We start from the raw sequence: 21,528 nt of genomic DNA, 5'->3' as shown, positions 1-21,528 counted from the left end.
CTTGGGGGGGTTCTTTTGGGGGTTTTGGTGTTTTGGGGTTTTTTTTTTTTTTTTGTCTTCTCAGGGTTTGTTTGCTTGTTTATTTTAATACCCGTTATTGCCAAAACAGTTTGTGGGATCTTGGTTCCAGAAGTCGGGCCTGAGTCTCTGGAGGGGATGTCTGAGTCCAGGGCACTAGACTGCCAGAGAACTCCTGACCCCAGGGAATATTAATCAGTGAGACTCCCAAGAAGGTCTCCACCTGAATCCAAGACCCAGCACCACCCAAGTGTCTGCAGCACCCAGTGCTGGATGCCTCACCCAGACAACAGCAAGACAAGAACATAAACATAAACGTAAGCAGAGAGGCTGCCCACAGACACCCCAAACATACCACCTCAAACAACCCTGTCCACCTGAGGGAAAAACTCATCCCCTCCCACCAGAATGCAAGCAGAAGTCCCTCCCAACATGAAGCCTACACAAGCCACTGGGCCAACCTCATCCACCAGGGGCAGAGACCAAAAGCAAGAAGAACTGTGACCCATAGCCTGGGGAAAGGAAACCCAGAACAGTCAGTCAGATAAAATGAAAAGACAGAGAAATACTATGCAGATGAAGAACAACAAAAAACTCACAAGACAAAATATGCAAAGAGAAAACAGGCAAACTACCTGAAAAAGAATCAGAGTAATGACAGTAAAGATAGAAAATCTCAATAATACATGGGAGAAAATGTAAGAATCATATAATACATTTAAAAAGGACCTAAAAGAAACAGAGAATAAACAAACAGTGACAAACAACACAATTACTGAATTTACAAATATTCTAGAAGAAATAAATAGCAGAATAATTGAGGCTGAAAAATGGATAAGTGAGCTGGAAGAGAAAATAGTGGAAATAACTGCTGAAGAGCAGGATAAAGAAAAAAGAATGAAAAAACTTGAGGATAATTGCAGAGACCTCTGGGGTAATATTAACTGCAGCAACATTTGAATTATAGGAGTTCCAGAAGAAAAAGAGAAAAGTAAAGGGTCTGAGAAATTTTTTGAAGAAATTATAGTCAAAAACTTCCTATCATGGAAAAGGAAATAATCAAGCCGGAGAACCTCAGAGAATCCCATACAGAATAAACCCAAGGAGAAACATGCTAAGACACAACATATAGCTCAAACTAACAAAATTAAACACAAAGAAAAAATATTAAAAGCAGCAAGGGAAAAGCAACAAGTAACATACAAGGGAAACCCCATAAAATTAACAGTTGATATTTCAGAAGAAAGTCTGCAGGCCAGTAGGGAGTGACAGGATATATTTGAAGTGATGAAAGCGAAAAAACTCAACCAAGATTACTCTGTCCAGCAAGGATCTCTTTCAAAATCAATGAAGAAATAAAACACTTTACAGAAAAGCTAAAGTTAAGAGAATTCAGCACCACAGTGGTCATGTACAGATGTGAGAGTTGGACTATAAAGAAAGCTGAGCACTGAAGAATTGATGTTTTTGAACTGTGGTGTTGGAGAAGACTCTTGAGAGTCCCTTGGACTGTAAGGAGATTCAACCAGTCCATCCTAAAGGAGATCAGTCCTGGGTGTTCATTGGAAGGACTGATGCTGAGGCTGAAACTCCAGTACTTTGGCCACCTCATGGGAAGAGTTGACTCATTGGAAAAGACCCTGATGCTGGGAGGGATTGGGGGCAGGAGGAGAAGGGGACGACAGAGGATGAGATGGCTGGATGGCATCACCGACTCGATGGACATGGGTTTGAGTAAACTCCGGGAGTTGGTGATGGACAGGGAGGCCTGGCGTGCTGCGATTCATGGGGTCACAAAGAGTCGGACATGACTGAGCGAGTGAACTGAACTGAAACCAGCTTTACAACAAATGCTAAAGGGACTTGACTAGGCAGGAAACACAAGAGAAGGAAGAGTTCCAAAAACAAACCCCAAACATTAAGAAAACGTCAACAGGAACATATATATCAATAATTAGTTTAATTTATTATAGATTAAATGCTCCAACCAAAAGACACAAAATGGTTGAATGGATACAAAAACAAAAAAGACTTATATATATGCTGTCTACAAGAGACCCACTTCAGACCAAGAGATGCACACGGACTAAGAGTGAGGGGATGGAAAAAGATATTCCAAGCAATTGGAAATCAAAAGAAAGCCAGAGTATCAATTCTCATATCAGACAAAACAGACTTTAAAATAAAGAATATTATAAGAGATAAGAAAGGACACTACACAATGATCAAAGAATCAATCCAAGAAGACATAACAACTGCAAATATTTATGCACCTCAATACATAAGACAAAGACTAACAGATAAAAGAGGAAATCAAAAATAGTAGGGGATTTTACACAACAAGAGTAGGGGATTTTAACACCCCACTTACACTAATGGACAGAAAATTAATAAGGAAACACAAGTCTAAAATGACATATTTGGACAGATGGGCCTAATGTATCTTCAGCACATTCCATCCAAATACAGAAGAATATACTTTTTCTCAAGTGCATATAGAACATTCTCTAGGAGAGATCACATCTTGGGTCACAAATCAAGACTTGGTAAATTTAAGAAAACTGAAATCATACCAAGCATCTTTTCCGGTCACAACACTATGAGATTAGATATCAATTACAGGGAAAAAGCTGTAAAAGACAAACATATGGATGCTAAACAATACACTTCTGAATAACTAAGAGGTCACTGAAAAAATCAAAGAGGAAACCAAAAAATACCTAGAAACAAATGACAATGAAAACACAATGACCCAAAACCTATAGAATGCAGCAAAAGCAGCTCTAAGAGGGAAGTCTATAGCAATACAGTCCTACCTCAAGAAACAAGAAAAACATCAAATAGACGATCTAACATTATACCTAAAGCAACTAGAAAAAGATCAACCAAAAAACCCCAAAGTTAGCAGAAGGAAAGAAATTATAGATGTCAGAGCAGAAATAAATGAAAAAGAAATGAAGGAAACAATATCAAAGATCAATAAAATTACAAACTGGTTTTTTGAGAAGAAAAAAAATATTGACAAACCATTAGCCAAACTTATCAGGTAAAAAAAGAAGGGGACACAAATCAACAAAATTATAAATGAAAAAAGAAAGGTTACAACAGACAATGCAGAAATACAAAGGATCATAAGAGACTACTGCAAGAAACTATAGGCCAATAAAATGAACAGCCTGGAAGAAAGGGACAAATTCTTAGGAAAGTACAAACCTCCAAGGTTAAAAAAGGAAAATAGAAATTATGAACAAACCAATCGCAAGCACTGAATTCAAAACTGTGATCAAAAATCCGCTCCCCACCCCCGCCACCAAGAAAAAAATCCCAGGGTTGAATAGCTTCACAGGTGAATTTTAGAAAATGTTTAGCAAAGAGCTAACACCTGTCCTTCCCAAACTCTTCCAAAAAGTTGTAGAGGAAGGAACACTTCCAAATTCATTCCATGAGGTCACTGGCACCCTGATACCAAAACCAGACAAAGATATCACAGAAAAGGAAAATTATCAGCCAGTATCACTGACGAACACAAATGCAAAAAGCCTCAAAAAAATACTAGCTAACAGAATCCAGCAACACATACACCATGATCAAATGGGGTTTATCCCAGGGATGCAAGTATTCTTCAATGTATGCAAATCAATGTGACATACCATATTAAGAAATTGAAACATAAAAATCATATGATAATCTCAAAAGATGCAGAAAAAACTTTTGACAAAATTCAACACCAATTTATGATTAAAAAAAAAAAAAACTCTTCAGAAAATGGGCACAGAAGAAAACTAGTTCAACGTAAGAAGGGTTATAGAGGACAACCCTCAACCATCATTCTTCTTGTGTGTGCATGCCAAGTCGCTTCAGCCATGTGACTCTTTGCAACCCAATGAACTGTAACTTGTCAGGCTCCTCTATCCATGGTATTCTCCAGGCAAGAATACTCAAGTGGATTGCCACGCCCTCCTCTGGGGGGGTCTTCTCAACCCAGGGTCAAATCTGCATCTCTCTTTTACATCTCTTGCATTGGAAAGTGGGTTCTTTACCACTTTCAAGTGCCACCTGGTGTGAAAAAAAAATGAAAGCATTTTCTCTAAGATCAGGAGCAAGACAAGGATGCCCACTCTCCCCACTATTATTCAACATAGTTTTTGAAGTCCTAGCCATGTTGATCAGATAAGAAAAAGAAATAAAAGGAATCCAGACTGGAAAAGAAGTAAAACTCTCACTGCTTGCAGATGAACTAACAATTAGACATAGAAAATCCTAAAGATATTATCAGAAAATTACTAAAGCTAATCAATGAATTTAGTAGTCACAGGATCCAAAATCAATATACAGAAAACCTTTGTATTTCTCTACACTAACAACAAAAAATCAGAAAGAGAGATTAAGGAATCAATCCCATTCATCACTGCAACAAAAAGAATAAAATACCTAGGAATAAACTTAATTAAGGAGATGAAAGACCTGTATACAGAACACTATAGGACATTCATAAAAGAAATCAAAGATGAAAGAAACAGATGGGAAAAGATATCATGTTCATTGGATTAAAAGAATCAATATTGTGAAAATGATTATACTACCCCAAACAATCTACAGGTTCAATACAACCCCTATCAAATTACCAATGGCATTTTTCACAGAACCAGAACAAAAAAATTCACAATTTATGGAAACACAAAAGATCCTGAAAACACAAAGCAATCTTGAGAAAGAAAACTAGAGTTGGAGGAATCAACCTTTCTGACTTCACACTATACTGTTGCTGCTGCTGCTAAGTTGCTTCAGTCGTGTCTGACCCTGTGTGACCCCACAGATGCCAGCCCACCAGGCTCCCCCCCGTCCCTGGGATTCTCTAGGCAAGAATACTGGAGTGGGTTACCATTTCCTTCTCCAATGCATGAAAGTGAAAAGTGAAAGTGAAGTCACTCAGTCATGTCCGACTCTCAGCTACCCCATGGACTGCAGCCTGCCAGGCTCCTGCGTCCGTGGGATTTTCCAGGCAAGAATACTGGAGTGGGTTGCCACTGCCTCCTCCGTCACAGTATACTACAAAACTACAACCACCAAGACAGTATGGTACTGGCACAAAAGAAATACAGACCAATGGAATAAGATAGAAAGCCCAGAGATTAACGCAAGCACCTACGGGTACCTTATCTTTGACAAAGATGGCAAGAAAATCTCTTCAATAAGTGGTGCTGGGAAAACTGGACACTTATATAAAAGAATAAAATTAGAACACTTCCTAACACCATACACTAAAATAAACTCAAAATGGATTAAAGACCTAACTGTAAGACCAGAAAGTATAAAACTCTTAAGAGGAAAATGGGCAGTACACTCATTGACATAAGTTGCAGCAAGATTCTCTATGACCCACCTCCTAGAGTAATGGAAATAAAAACAAAAATAAACAAATGGGACCTAATTAAACTTGGAAGCTTTTGCATAGCAAAGAAAGCCATAAACAAGATGAAAAGACAACCTTCAAAATGGGAGAAAATAAGTGTAAATGAAGCAACTGACAAAGGCTTAATCTCTACAAGCAACTCATGCAGCTTAATATCAGAAAAACAAATAACCCAATCAAAAGATGAGCAGAAGACCTAAAAAGACATCCAAAGAAGACATAGATGGCCAATAAACACACGAAAATGTTAAAAAAAAATGCTAAACATTGTTCATTATGAGAGAAATGCAAATCAAAACTACAATGAGGTATCACCTCACACCAATCAGAATGACCATCATCAAAAAATCTACAAACAATAAGTGCTGGAGAGGATGTGGAGACAAGGGAACTCTACTGCACTGGAATGTGAATTGATCACTATGGAGAATATTATGGAAATTACCTTAAAAAATAAAACTAGGAATAAAACTACTATATGATCCAAGGATCCCACTACTGGGCATACACCCTGAGAAAACCGTAATTCAAAAAGGCACATGTACCCCAAATGGTCATTGCAGCAGTATTTACAATAGCCAGGACATGGAAGCAACCTAGATGTCCATCAACAGATGACTGGATAGAGAAGTAGTGCTATACACACACACACACACACACACACACACACACATACACACGCATGCACGCACGTGCACACACACACACACAATGGAGTATTATCCAGCCATAAAAAGGAACTAATCTGAGTCAGTTATAGTGCGGTGGGTGAACCTAAAGCCTGTTACACAGGATGAAGTAAGTCAGAAAGAGAAAAAATATATTATGCACGTATATGGGATCTAGAAAAATGGTACTGATCAGCCTATTTGCAGGGCTGGAATAGAGATGCAGTCATAGAGAGGAGACTTGTAGACATGGGAAAAGGGAAGGAAAGCAGGGATGAACTGAGACAGTAGCACTGAAACATACACGTTACCACGTGTAAAACAGCTTGTAGGAAGCTCTTACATAACACAGGGACCGCGCCCCAGTGCTCTGTGACAATCGAACGGGGTGGGAAGGGGTGAGGTGGCAGGGAGGCTCAAGAGGAAGCGGACATATGTAAACTTATGGCTGATTCACGCTGTTGTATGGCCAAAAGCAATAAAACATTGTCAAGCAATAATCCTCCAGTTAAAAATAAATCTAAAGGAAAAGCCCAGAACAAGGCTTATACTTTTCTATGTCCCACCTGTGATGCCCACAGTGAGGTAGCTGAAGTTTGGGCTCACTAAATCTCCATTTAGCAATACAGTCCTCTGTATCTGTGGGTTCCACCTCTGCAAATTCAACCAATCACGGATTGAACATATTTGGAAAAAAATTTCAGCAAGTTCCAAAATGTGTAACTTGAGTTTGCTGCACACTGGCAACTATTTACATTGCATTTACATTGTATTTACAATTATTCACATAGTGTTTATATTGTATTAGTTATCATAAGTAATCTAGAGATGCTTTGGAGGATGTGCAGATGTGCCTAGGTAATATGCAAACATCATTTTGTATAAAGGACTTGAGCATCCTCAGATTTTGGTATCTGCTGTTATTTTGGAACCAATACTCCACAGATACCAAGGGATGACTGTAATGACACTAAGGTCTTTATGAATTGATTTAACCAATATTTTTATTCATAAAGGTAATAGTTGGGCCCTCAAGAGCCTTGGGAAATAGAGAGAGACTTAGGGCATTTTCCAGATTTATTTAAAAAGGAAGTCAAGATTAACGGGTAAGAAATTGGCCAAAGTTAAAGAAATGGCTGAAACACAGCTGGACCAAGAGTGTATTCATTTTACAAAAGAAAATGTTTAATAACTAAACTCCAGTCCCTCTGACAAACTTACCCTTACCCTCAACTCAGTATTTTTTTGCACTAAACGAAAGGGACTTCCCTTGTAGCTTAGTCAGTTAACAATCTGCCTGCAACACAGGAGACCAGGGTTCCATCCCTGGGTCAGGAAGATTCCCTGGAGAAGGAAATGCAACCCACTCCAGTATTCTTACCTGGAGAATCCCATGAACAGAGGAGTCTGGCAGGCTCCAGTCCCTGGGGTTGCAAGAGTTGGACAGGACATAGCAACTAAACTGGTGCCCCAAATGAAAGGCGCTATGCGTCAGCGCTCAAGTGCAAAGCCAAAGGTAATTACTCAAATTATCTGGAAAACTCCTGCATTACTTTCTTCCCATTGCTAAAGCAGATGTGCCCTTAGTATCCAGGGCAAACCCATTAAGATTTTGACAGTTGAAAGTCAGAGAAAGGGAAATGCATAAAAAGAACCTTAGAAGCTTTACACTGAATGGTGAGAAGAAGCTACAAAGTGTAAACGGCCCAGAAGCAGAATTGATTTTGTTTTTGATCCAAACTGTGTCCCTGTAACTGCTATAACCTACAGGCTCAGTGCTTTAACTAATGTGCTATTTCCAACCAGAGGAAGGAATTGGGTAGTCATTAAAAAACTGTCACATAAATAGCCACTTACCAGCTCACCTGGGGAGTGTAATGGTGGACAAGTAGTAAAGAATGCCGACTATTTTTCTCCGTGTAAACTCTCTGAGGGAAGGGGCAAGCTGGTAAATTTCCTGACCATTCAACCCTTAATTAGTCATACAAGTAGATCCAAGAAGAGTCACAGAGAAGTCAAAATGAATAACAATAATTTTAAAAAACCTTTTATAAACAGCTTTGTAATGAATTCAGTTACTTCTAGCTACCTTCTTTCCTTAAATGACAGAGGGACCACAAGCCTGAAAAATGGTAGAGCACAGAGGTCAAATACATTAGTCTTGGAGTCATGGGACCAAAGTCTAAGTACTTGAATGGAAAGTCACTAGTCAAACAACCTCAGGCATGCTAACAATTTTCCATTCCCTCATCTGTAAAATGAGGAAGCGAAAACTAACTGCCTTACCAGTTTCTGGAGGAGATGAAATGATACAAAGCATTTGTAGTATTCAGGACAGCAACTGGCAAATACTTAATAAATATGTCTTTCAGTATTGTTAGAGTTTACAGACTGAATTAAAATCAGCAGGAGAAGGGAAAGAAAGAGGATGTACTCACGGTCAAGCGTATTGCAAAGTGATATACAACTCACTTGAAGGCCAACTGCTACTCCTCTAAAAATATCTGGGGAACATTCATGTTCTGTAATTGCTTCTGTGAAAAGCAAGGTTTTTAACCAGCTACCTATTCTAGGAAAGCAAAAAGAGAAATCTGCTTTTCTTCCTACCTAAAAAGGGTTTCCCCCTACATTTCTGGAAGCCTCGTTGGTCACTTGTCACACGGGGAGGGAACCATGGATCACCCTAATAGAAGCCTCTAAGGTTACCTAACCAGCAGAGAGGGTGGAACTCATACATTACCTGCGCCCAGTGGTTTTTAAATACAATCATGCATGTTTCTGGGTCAACTCCCTGCAGGCTCACCGCCCTCTGGATTTTGCTCTCTGTCGCAACAGATGACATCATAAGCCTTCATAAATCAAATGCTCCTAAGTCATATTTAATTTTCATGACAATTTGGTAGGCAGCCACTAATTTTCAAGTATCACAGTAGAAATGTAACTTCTTCACATTTCATTGTCACCTTCTGCAATCTGTAATGACAATAACAACAACAACAAAAATTCCATTACATTCATATATTAAATAGGATATGATTAAATTAAAATCAAAGCATAGACATTCTCAAAGTCCAACACTGAGCAAAATATCTATAAAACAGACATATAAGCTCAATCCAAAGCCTTTCTTATATTTTTCTCTCACTTTGCTACTAAAAATATAAAATGATGCTACCAAAGCACGTGAATAAATTCAAAAATTATTGAGTTTATTCCCTCTACTACCATCAACCACAACCCCCTAGATTATTATTCTAAACCATTCAAATCTAGTTTCAAGCAATAAACTATGATTATCAATGTTGGTGGTGTTTAAAAACACCAAGAAACAGAAAAACCTTTAGTTAATAATGACTAAAATAAATAGCTTGCTATAACCTAGGGCAGTTACGGCACAGCACCCAGACTGCCATGTCCAATAATAGCAATTTTTTTAAATCAATGACTTTCATAAGGGAATTTAAAACATTCTCAGTCATTTCGTGGCTACAAACTAAGTTAAGGTTTCTAACGTCCCTGAAAAATAAATATAAAAATAGAATTCCAAGTAACCTGGACAAATCAGAAACGATCCATCAAAAACAAGGTAGTGTTTACCAAGTGTAAGTAAAGCACAGCACGCTTATCAATGAAAAGTAGCTGTATTATTTATCAATGAAAAATGAATTATGTGGATAAAATACAAAGAAAGTCAAGGCTCCAACAGAGTCAGTGAGGAGAAAAAAGATACTGAGGTCACAGAACATACAGGGAATGCTGTATCCAGTTGTGTGGAGCTAACTCTGACAAAAGCAGTAAGGTATTATTAGTATTATCTCCTCAGTTTCGTCAGTCCATAAAAGGGCTGAGTACAGGCATGGGAGTACCAGGCCGCCTTACCCGACTCCTGAAAAACTTGTGCGTCAAGAACTAACAGGTGAAACTGGACATGGAGCAACTGACTAGTTCAAAACTGGGAAAGGAGTACATCAAGGATATATATAGTCACCCTGCTTATATACAGTCATCCACCCTGAAATACCAGGCTGGATGAAGCACAAGCTGGAATCAAGATTGCTGGGAGAAATATCAATAACTTCAGATATGCAGATGAGACCACTATAATGGTAAAAAGTGAAGAGGAACTAAAGAGCCTCTTGATGAAGGTGAAAGAGGAGAGTGAAAAGGCTGGCTTGAAACTCAACCCTCAAAAAACTATGATCATGGCATCTGGTCCCATCACTTCATGGCACATGTAAGGGAGAAAAGTAGAAGCAGTGACAGATTTTATTTACTTGGGTTCCAAAATCACTGCAGTCATGAAATTAAAAGATGCTCCTTGGAAGGAAAACTATGACAAACTAAGACAGTGTATTAAAAAGTAGACATATTATTTTGCCAACAAAGGTCTGAATAATCAAAGCTATAGTTTTTCCAGTAGTCATGTATGGATGTGAGAGTTGGATCATAAGGAAGGCTGAGCACCGAAGAATTGATGCCTTTGAACTGTGGTGTTGGAGAAGACTCTTGAAAGTCCTCTGGGCTGCAGGGAGATTAAACCAGGCAATCCTAAAGGAAATCAACCCTGAATATTTATTGATGCTGAAGCTGAAACTCCAATACTTTGACCACCTGATGCAAAGAGCTGACTCTCTGGAAAAGCCTCTGATGCTGAGAAAGATTGAAGGGAAAATGGGAAGGGGGCAGCAGAGGATGAGATGGCTACATGGCATCACCAACTCAATGGATATGAATCTGAGCAAACTCCAGGAGATAGTGAAGGACAGGAAAGCCTGGTGTACTACAGTCCCTGGGGTCGCAAAGAGTCAGAGATGACAGAGCAACTGAACAACAACAACAACAACAATAGTTCAAAATGGTTTTTTTTGTTTTTTTTTTTTTTAGTGTACAGACTAGAGACAGTACAGGGGAAAGGAATTATAATTATCAGAGCACTGAAAAACAAAGTCCATGATAAAATTTCCAGACATACAGTGACAAAAGTGTGTTTCTGGGTTTTTTTTTTAAGAGGCTATTTTCTTTCTTTTTTCAATATTTATTTTTGTGGCTGCACTGGGTCTTAGTTGCAGCATGTGGGATTTTTAGTTGTGGCATGCAAACTCTTAGTTGCAGCATGCAGGATCTAGTCCCCTGACCAGGGATGGAACCCAACTCCCTTGCATTGGGAGCACAGAGTACTTGCCACTGGACCACCAATAAAGTCCCAAGACACTATTTTCAACTGAGTAATATGAAAGGCATTACAAGAAGAACACTGATCAAACTGATCAACTATTCCTCCTATGAACAATGAAATGTGAGAGGGGGACTTAAGGTGACGATTCAGGTTAGACTTACAAGTTCTTTGTGGGAAGTAGAGTGAAACACTGGAAGACAGTTAAAGGAAAACAGGTATTGGGTTGACCAAAAGTTCATTCAGGTTTTCCATAAGCTCTTATGGAACCAAATGAATGTTTTGGTTAATGCAGTGTTTCTGCTGGGGGGCGTAGAAGATGCACCAGCCAACATCAAAAGAGCTTTAAAATAAATTTTAGTATGTAAGAATAGAAAACTTGTAAGAATTAGTCATTTGAGGAAAGAAATGCTTTTTAAGGAGAACATCAGAAGAATAGGTATGCAGAAAGAGGGAGGCCTGCTGGAAGGAGGACTCTATACCTGATATATCTGAAAGGAACAGCTAAACTCTATCTTCCATGATTTAGTGAAGTTGCTCAGTCATATCCGACTCTTTGCGACCCCATGGACTGTACCCTACCAGACTCCTCCATCCATGGAATTTTCCAGGCAAGAATACTGGAGTGGGTTGCCATTTCCTTCTCCGGGGGATCTTCCTGACCCAGGGATCAAACCCGGGTCTCCTGCATTGCAGGCAGACGCTTTACCATCTGAGCCACCAGAGAAGCCCATCTTCCATGACTATTTGTTTTATTAAGTAAATTGGTGAATTCCCCAACATATAATTCTTAATAATACAAATGTGCTTTCAATGAGACACTGTCCAATGACAATCATGGCTCTCTGCCACTGAGAGGCATATTTCAATGGGCCCAGCTGGTGTTTAAACATCAGGAATGGCCGACCACACACACACACACACAGGTACATGTTCAAACTCACACAAACACACACACGCATGCACGCACACTCCCTAAGATCCTCCTGCCTCACCCGCTAGCAGGCTAGCCCTTCTAGACAACATCTCAGTGTGCGGCCTTGTTTTAAGTGATAAGAGATAAAGCAAATTCTGATTCAACTTCCTTGTTGTCCTAAATACTGTATCTCTTTGAAAATGTCCAGGTCTCTTATTTGGATGATAACAAGGAAATCAGAGTGCCTGGGGTTTTTCCAGAGGCTGAAAAAGTAGAAGACTCTCTCAGATGCCTTCCAGCTCCAGGATTCTCAGATTCCTCCTCGAAGGCGTTAAGGGAACATAAACCATGCCAACTGCCTCTAATCCAAAAATAGAAACATGCTTTCTAAGATGCTTTACGTTAGTTCTCAAGGGACTTCACATGCCGGTTTTTCAAAAAACAGACAGGACAAATGTCTTAGCCAAGGCCACAATCTTACTAAGTTAGATCCTTTTTTTTTAATATTTAAAAATATTTCTTCATCTCCACTGCTACCACCTTAGCCCAAACATCCCTTGTCTCTGATCAGACCTATTACAACTGCTTCTTTTTTTTTCAGTATTTATTTATTTGTGCCAAGTCCTAGATGCAGCATAAGGGATCTAGCTCCCTGACCGTGGATGGAATCCGGGCCCCGCTGCATCATGAGCGCAGGGTCTCAGCCACTGGACCAGCAGGGAAGTCCTGCAGGTTTGTTCTGATAGAGATAGAAATGTTTCTTGACTCCCAGTCCAGTGTTCTTTCTAGAAACTATATTCTCCTTTGGAACACTTGTAATCCCTGACCCTAGTCCCTTAAGGAAACTGTATCTTCTCTGAAAAAAACACATTTCACTTGGTTGATGCTTATCCAGTCATACTCTTGAGGCAGATGCCTGGAAAATATAAATACGCCATGATTCTAGAAACCACAACATCGAGAGAACTTGGGAGAGAAAGGAGAAGGGGAGGCAAGTCCAGAAAGTCGTGTTTGGGACAGGAAAGGCCGTATCAGGAGCCCCTGTCAATGAAAACACCACCCAGCACCCAGAGGCCAGGTGGGTCTTCCCACACTTTCTCACTCCCGGGTTAGAGCGGCGAACAGCTAGCACAGCCCCCAGACAGCGCAGAATTGAGAGCACCAGTTTCATACTTGTGAGTGATGTGTAAGAACGTATTTCCTCAAGCATCAAGGCTTTCAACCTATTTCTGCATTTTCCCATTATCAGCCTTTCCTTTTTCCAATTCCAAGCTTTTTCTTTAACTCTCAAATAACAGCTAAACTCCCAAGTGAAGACAGAGGACAGAACTAAGCAAAAGGCTGTGAGCAGACAGGAGAGGCTACAGGTGTCAGATCACACGTGCGTGTCACACACCATCACTGGAGTCACCCCTCTGGCCCTCTGCGCTCTTCAGCCTCAGGCGTCTGGAGCTGGGAATGGTCAGAGCAAAGTTCGCTGCTCCTGGCCCACATGCCACCCGTTCTCCCCATAAATACAAACGTGTGCATCAACTCGAATTTCATGCCCAAGAAAAAGCTCTAGAAATCATTCAGCTCTTAAAGGAGTGATGTTTTTCCATTCTTCAGACAAACCACCACCAATAAAAATACCCAAATGACTCTTTTTTTTTCCCACAGTGGTTGCGAGTGGTATTGTGGTGTGATAGTTGAGATTTTTGGTCTTGCAGTAGAGAAATGAGCTGTCAGAATACATGTCTGCCTGTCTGTCTGTATATATGTATGCTGAGATATCAACACAGGTTCTATACTGCAAAGACAGAACTGACTACATTATTTCCAAAGACACTGCTGAGTAGCCACATTTATATATCTCATTAATATTATATATAGAAATATTTTCCATCAATAAGGAGGGAAATTTTCTATTAAATGTTGTTGAAGACAGAATAACTGACATAAGAATTACCTGTGTCTTTATTTGCCCTTTTTTGAAAGTACATATTTTTATTTGATTTTGAAAAAAAACAAACATATGTTCCCATATCACAGAATTATAAAATATACCACATAATCATAAAAGCCTAGATTCTAGCCATATAGATCATACTTCTTTCCAATGTAAAAATTCCTTCAATGTCACTCCCAAACAGACCTCTAATTTCAATCTCTCTCAAGAACTACAATACTTATGAGACCTATAAATGTGTCAAAATCACATTTTTTCCCTGAACTACCAGTGACTGTATTTTAATATAGCTCTCTTTCACTATCAGGCTGAACTTACAATATACACATTTTGGTATTTAATAAAACATTATCTCATACCATCATCAAAAAAGCAAGAGAGTTCCAAAGAAAACCCTACTTTTGTTTTACTGACTACACCAAAGCTTTTGACTGTGTGGATCACAAAAAACTGTGGAAAATTCTTAAAGAGATGGGAATACCAGACCACCTTACCTGCCTCCTGAGAATCGGTATGCAGGTCAAGAAGGGTTAGAACTGGTCATGGAACGACAGACTGGTTCCAAATCGGGAAAGGGGCACATTAAGGCTGTACATTGTCACCCTGCTTATTGTGCCCCTGCTTATATGCAGAGTACATCACACAAAATGCCAGGCTGGAAGAAGCACAAGCTGGAATCAAGACTGTCAGGAGAAATAATCTCAGATACTCAGATGACACCACCCTTATGGCAGAAAGTAAAGAAGAACTAAAGAGCCCCTTGATGAAAGTGAAAGAGGAGAGTAGGAAAGTTGGCTTAAAACTCAACATTCAGAAAATTAAGATCATGGCATCTAGTCCCATCACTTCATGGCAAATAAATGGGAAAACAATGGAAACAGTGACAGACTTTATTTTGGGGGGCTCCAAAATCACTGCAAATGGTGACTGCAGTCATGAAATTAAAAGACACTTGTTCTTTAGAAGAAAAGCTATGACCAACCTAGAGAGCATATTAAAAAGCAGGGACATTACTTTGCTGACAAAGGTCCATCTAGTCAAAGCTATGGTTTTTCTGGTAGTGATGTATGGATGTGAGAGTTGGACTATAAAGAAAGCTGAGGGCCGAAGAATTGATGCTTTTGAACTATGTGGTGTTGGAGAAGACTCTTGAGAATTCCTTGGACTACAAGGAGACCCAGCTAGTCCATCCTAAAGGAGATCAGTCCTGAATATTCATTGGAAGGACTGATGCTGAAGCTGAAACTCCAATACATTGGCCACCAGATGCAAAGAACTGACTCACTGGAAAAGACCCTGGTGCTGGGTAAAGATTGAAGGCGAGAGGAGAGGGGATGACAGAGGATGAGATGGTTGGATGGCATCACCAACTCTATGGACATGAGTTTGAGCAAGCTCTGAGAGTTGGTGATGGACAGGGAGGCCTGGCGTGCTGCAGTCCATGGGGTCACAAAGAGTGGCACATGACTGAGAGACTGAACAGGTCTCATACCATCCTTCAATTTAACATATTTAAATATCCTTTTCCATATTTAAATTTCTGTGTAGTTGCTAAGTCATGTCCAACTCTTTGTGACCCCGTGGACTGTAGCCTGCCAGGCCCCCCTGTCCATGGGATTCTCCAGGCAAGAATCTTGGAGTGGGTTGCCATCTCCTCCTCCAGGGGATTCTCCTGACCCAGGGATTGAACCCACGTCTCCCGCATTGACAGGCAGGTTCTTCATCAGCGAGCCACCAGTGAAGTCCCTAAATCTGTTTGTTTCTATTTTACATGTGCATTCATTCATGTTGCTTTTAAATTGCACATAAGTGATATCACACAGTATTTAAATATAATATCTTCTAATAATGGATTATTTTTTAAAATCCTGAAGAGAAAGAAATGGATGGTGACCTTAAGGAGAGACATAGCTTAGGGAACATTTTTGTTAAGGGAAAAGTAATCCTATTTGCAGATCTAATGAGAAGGAATCAACTATCATGGAGAATTTGAAGATACCTGCCACCCACCCCACCCACCCCACCTCCCACTACCCACCCCCGCAACACACACAGATTCTGATGGAGCAAGAGGATCAGGAGAAAGGTGTGGTCAAGAGCACAGGTAGGAGAGACCTAGCAGTAAGAGAAGCAAGGCCAACTCTTCACAGTTCCGTTCAGTTCAGTCCAGTCGCTCAGTCGTGTCCGACTCTTTGCAACCCCGTGGACTGCAGCACACCAGGCTCTTTTCACAGCAAGTCACCAAATCTTGAACGTGATGGACAAACATGGCAGGTTCCCTTTCCATCTTCCCCTCTCCCTCCCTCCAGATATACCTCGGGCTGGTTTCTGGAGATGATCAGAGTTTAGGGGGATTTAAAGTGGGGAACAAAGTATTAGCGCTAAGAGTTTTTCTCTCAGTTCTCCAAGCATGGAAGGCAGAAAACATAAGGTCCCTACTCGGAGACTTCAGCTTTGACTGGGAGTTGGGGTCTAAGACAGCAGGAGGCTCTTGGTTTGAAACCTTGCTTGGGGGAGTAATTAGGATTAAATTATTATTTCTCAGGTCTCTCCCAGCTCAAAAGTCATTATTTTCTATCCTTTATTGCAACCATTATACTAACTGTGGAGGAGTAATCAGATAATTGGAGAAGGAAATAGCAACCCACTCCAGTATTCTTGCCGGGGAAATCCCAAGGACAGAGGAGCCTGGCAGGCTGCTGTCCCTGGGGTTGCACAGAGTCAGACACTGCTGAGCGCAGTGTGCGATCAGATAGTTATTAAAAGAGGATAACAGCCACAGTACAAAAAGCTTTGTAAGAATTCCAGTTGTAAATGGGAGTCTATCTCTCATCTTTTTTTTGAGTAAAGCATATTTCACTTAAGGAACCCAGAGCACAGAAATCAACCATCTCAAAATATAACCTGTGGTTGGTTGGTTGGTTTTTTTCCTGAGCAACTGCCAGCAGAAAAAAAACTCATTGTTTTAGAATGTACTTTAGAAGGCTCTGAATTGGCTGCTATTAAATATATAGTCTATTAATACAAATGTGCTAATCAAATAAAATTCCATCTAAGGGTGAAGACTCCTCAAATATTGGGAAAACCTGAAGAGAAGGGAACGGTGTGCCCTCAATTATAACTAATAGCGATGGGGGAGGATTCATTTTGGGTCACACTACCTCAGACAACCTCGCTGCAGAGCCTTATAAAAATCTATTAAAAAGAAATCCTCCATGCACTCTAATCTCTGGCCCTGTTTCCTTTTCTGTCTTGCTGTTGTATCACATGGGAATGCTGGGCTGTGGAAAATAAAGCCAGCATCAAAGAGCCCCCGACTCCTGGACCTTGTCCTCAGACTCCCTCAACTTGTTGGTTCATTCAGTTCACTATCCATCATTTCAGCAAAGCACACATTGTTTTGTTCCCCTAAGTTGTAGGTAACCTGTTAACACATAGGGTGAAAACAGAAAATACTTGCAATGCGTGATTCCAAATGGTTTCAGGCTTTGATAAATGCATGCCTCAAAATAGTAACCAGATTTCAGAAAACTGCTAATAATGCCAGGAAATAATTCCACCATGTTTTACATCTTAATTTCACCAGAACAAGTTGCCAGCCAACTAGGTCAAACCCATGTGCCATGCAAGTGACTGATAAGCAGAATGAATGAAGAAGAAAAATGAAAGTTATTATCTAAAATATACCAAAAATTTGTTATGGGACTTAACTTTTAAGGCTGCTTAAGAAATTAAACCCCTAGTGGCAAAGATTTGGACAGTAAAAATTATAGCTTTTGAAAATTATAGGAAAAGTTGAGGCATCAGCTCATTGGTGACTGAACAGGAAAAGTCTCTTCCACACATGGAGTGATTTGTCAGAAAGTGAAAACCAGACCATTCTTGGGCAAAGTCTCCCCAACAACCCAATCAATCACTATAATCTTGGTAGTGTGCCCATCCAGTCACATAACTATTTTGTTGAAAGCTATTAAGGGATAACTCAATTACAATATCTGCTGTAAAACTCTAAAATTTAGCTAAGGTAAATTCAGAGATAAATTTATCTGACAAATTCCACGGGGAAGCATTTTAAAGCAGGGATTTGAGGTAGATGCTCTGAATTTCTAAGAACTCTCTCATACTAATGAAGTTCTTCTCAAGAAATTCTCCTGGAAAAAAAAACCTTAATTTTTTGTCTGACATGTCTTGGTCATTTACCTGGAAAAGGAGTTACCTTTGGGAAGTTATGCTGCTTAGTTTAATACCTGTCTTTGCAGCTCTATCAATCAGAATTAGTTCCCTACCAGCAGTCTTTCAAATGCCTTTATGCGAAAAATTTCAAATATGCAACCTGCAGCATAATTAAGCCGATGTGCTGATTACCTTTCAGAACAGCAACAGGGGAAAAAAAAATCTCCTTTTCAAAAATGTCCTTCATCCATGCGTAGTTTAAGATGTACTAAGTGCAATGAGTGTACTAACAATAAAATTCCATATATATTCACAAATCTCACAAATTGTGGGCACATTTCCCTGGAGAGAGGTGGCTACAGTTTTCTGTCAGTTCTAAAAAGAGTCCATGAATTGCCCACCTTCAAAAACATTTATCAGTTCAGTTCAGTTGCTCAGTTGTGTCCAACTCTTTGCGACCCCATGAACCGCAGCACGCCAGGCCTCCCTGTCCATCACCAACTCCCAGAGTTCACCCAAACTCACGTCCATTGAGTCAGTGATGCCATCCGCCATCTCATCCTCTGTCGTCCCCTTCTTTTCCTGCCCGCAATAGCTCCCAGCATCAGGGTCTTTGCCAATGAGTCAACTCTTCACATTAGGTGGCCAAAGTAATGGAGTTTCAGCCTCAGCAACAGTCCTTCCAATGAACACCCAGGACTGATCTCCTTTAGGCTGGACTGGTTGGATCTCCTTGCAGTCCAAGGGACTCTCAAGGGTCTTCTCCAACACCACAGTTCAAAAGCATCAACTTTTTGGCGCTCAGCTTTCTTCACAGTCCAACTCTCACATCCACACATAACCACTAGCAAAACCATAGCCTTGAAGGACGAACCTTGTTGACAAATTAATGTCTCTGCTTTTTATTTTATTTTATTTTATTTTTAATTTTTTTATTTTTCAGTGGGTTTTGTTATACATTGATGTGAATCAGCCATAGAGTTACACGAATTCCCCATCCCGGTCTCCCATCCCACCTCCCTCTCCACCCGATTCCTCTGGATCTTCCCAGCCCAACAGGCCCGAGCACTTGACTCATGCCTCCCACCTGGGCTGGTGGTCTGTATGTCTCTGCTTTTTAATACACTATCTAGGTTGGTCATAACTTTCCTTCCAAGGAGTAAGCGTCTTAATTTCATGGCTGCAATCACCATCTGCAGTAATTTTGGAGCCCAGAAAAATAAAGTCTGAGACTGTTTCCACTGTTTCCCCATCTATTTGCCATGAAAAAGTTTATAAGTCACTTTATATTGCATTCATAAAGAGTCCCAAAACAGAGGCTAACAGCCAGTTCAAATTCTAAAAGTGTTACTGAAGAGACAGTCATGGAACTTTTGTGACTTTGGAAATACAAAAAGTTCCATCTCAGCAGCTTAGGGGTTGTTCCAGCCTGTGAGTAACTATGATCTTGAGTAACAATCAGGGCAAGCCCCAGTGCCTTACAAGTTTCATGGCTGGTTAGACACTTACACTCCAACTCCAGAGCACTGCAAGGTGTGGCGTCAGAGGTACAAAGTGATTAGCATTTATTCTAATATTAGCAACGGGCTCAAAGAACACGGTCCTATGCCAATTAGGACAAAGTACCTCTCTCCACCAGTCTGTGCAATGGGCCATGAAGGGTCTTGCTGCCTTCTATACACGTAAACAGGATAGAAGTGGAGTAAGTCAGCAGCACTTGAAATATCTGACACAGCTACCTGACTTCACATAGGCAGCGTAATACTAGCACTTAGAGCACTTATACCCTGGAGGAGGAAATGGCAACCCGCTCCAGTATTTTTGCCCGAAAAATCCCATGGACAGAGGAGGCTGGCGGGCTACAGTCTATGGGGTTGCAAACAGTCAGACATGACTGAGTATCTGCGCATAGCACTTATATGGTAACCTAATAATTCCCCATTTCTTAACTTTTTATGATCATAAAATTAATGAAAGACTTTCTTACATGCAAATATAATAAACTAACAACTGGTATCACTGCTGAACCAAAATTTAAAAGACTATTTTTTCATCCAGGAGTAGGCAAAAGATTCTAGAAGTTCATAATAAAAACCTATGGTTTAAAGTAGTTAACCACTCTATATATATTATTGCTATGATCAGTTTATCATCAAGATTTCATACTAATAAAAAATAAAAAGCAAGATTTAGGATCACTGAAAAATTTCAGCGGCAAAAAAATTTAACTTGAAAGTTCTCCTTGCTCAGTAACACTACATAGGCCTCAGTCGTATATTATCAATGTCCAGATTTACATATTTCAAGGGGGGACTTAGGAAAAGTAAAAATGGGTTCATCTCATACACCTCAAGTGAGAAATTATACTGCTGTTCTACCTGCAAAGAGCAATTTGGCAACAGCCTTTAAAACTGAATTTGAACAGCAAAATCGCTTCTATTCTATTCTAACATTATAATAGCTGCTAATCACTTTGTACCTCAGCCACCACACCTTGCAGTGTTTTGAGTCAGAGTGTAAGTATCTAACCAGCCATGAAATTTATAACACAGGGAGTCTTGCCCTGATTATTACACAAGATCCCAGTTACTCACAGGCTAGAACAACCACTAAGCTGCTGAAATGGAACTTTTTATATCACTGAAGTCACAAAAGTCCCACGCCTGTCTCTTCAGTAATAACTTTATTTTTTTTTTTAATACTTATTTATTTATTTAGTTGCAGCTCATAGTATCTTTAGTTGTGGCATGTGGGATCTAGTTCCCTGACAGGGATTGAACCTGGGCCCCTTGGCACTGGGAGCATGGAGTCTTAGCCACTGGGCCATCAGGGAAGTCCCCAGTAATAACTTTAGAATCTCAGTTAGCTATTAGTCTCTGTTTGGGGACTCTTCATAGTTTTACCATGAATGCATCTTTAAAGTAGCTTAAAAAAATTTTTTTTGATGTATACTTACATCCTATAAATATACTTTCACATTACAAAATGACATATTGAATAACAGCAAAGAGTTGACACTTACTGTGCCAGGCACTATTCTGAAGACATCACACCATTAACTCATTAAATCTTCTCAGCAGTCCTGTGAACTACACTTCCCTCTTCTACAAGATTCAGAAACAAGCATGGAGAAGTAACAGTGATGGTCTAATCAAGGTCACACAGATATCCTGGGGTCTAACCATTAGTATCTCTCAAACTACAGAGATACACTTTGAG

At 40.0% G+C, this 21,528-nt stretch overlaps 1 protein-coding gene across 5 annotated transcripts in view; it reads right to left on the bottom strand.

Moving 5' to 3' along the window:
• Positions 1-21,528, bottom strand: part of FHIP1A (FHF complex subunit HOOK interacting protein 1A) — a 297,893-nt gene that overhangs the window by 108,569 nt on the left and 167,796 nt on the right. For all 5 annotated transcript variants that reach the window (XM_065904697.1, XM_065904699.1, XM_065904698.1 and 2 more), the window contains one exon: positions 8,840-9,072. In XM_065904697.1, coding sequence (XP_065760769.1) covers positions 8,840-8,944 — 105 coding nt within the window. In that variant the 5' untranslated portion in view covers positions 8,945-9,072. The remainder of the gene's footprint in view (positions 1-8,839; positions 9,073-21,528) is intronic.

Source organism: Muntiacus reevesi, chromosome 13 (assembly GCF_963930625.1).
Source record: "Muntiacus reevesi chromosome 13, mMunRee1.1, whole genome shotgun sequence".
Lineage (NCBI taxonomy): Eukaryota > Metazoa > Chordata > Mammalia > Artiodactyla > Cervidae > Muntiacus > Muntiacus reevesi.
The sequence above is the reverse complement of the archived record's forward strand: the minus strand, read 5'-3'. Positions and strand labels throughout refer to the sequence as shown.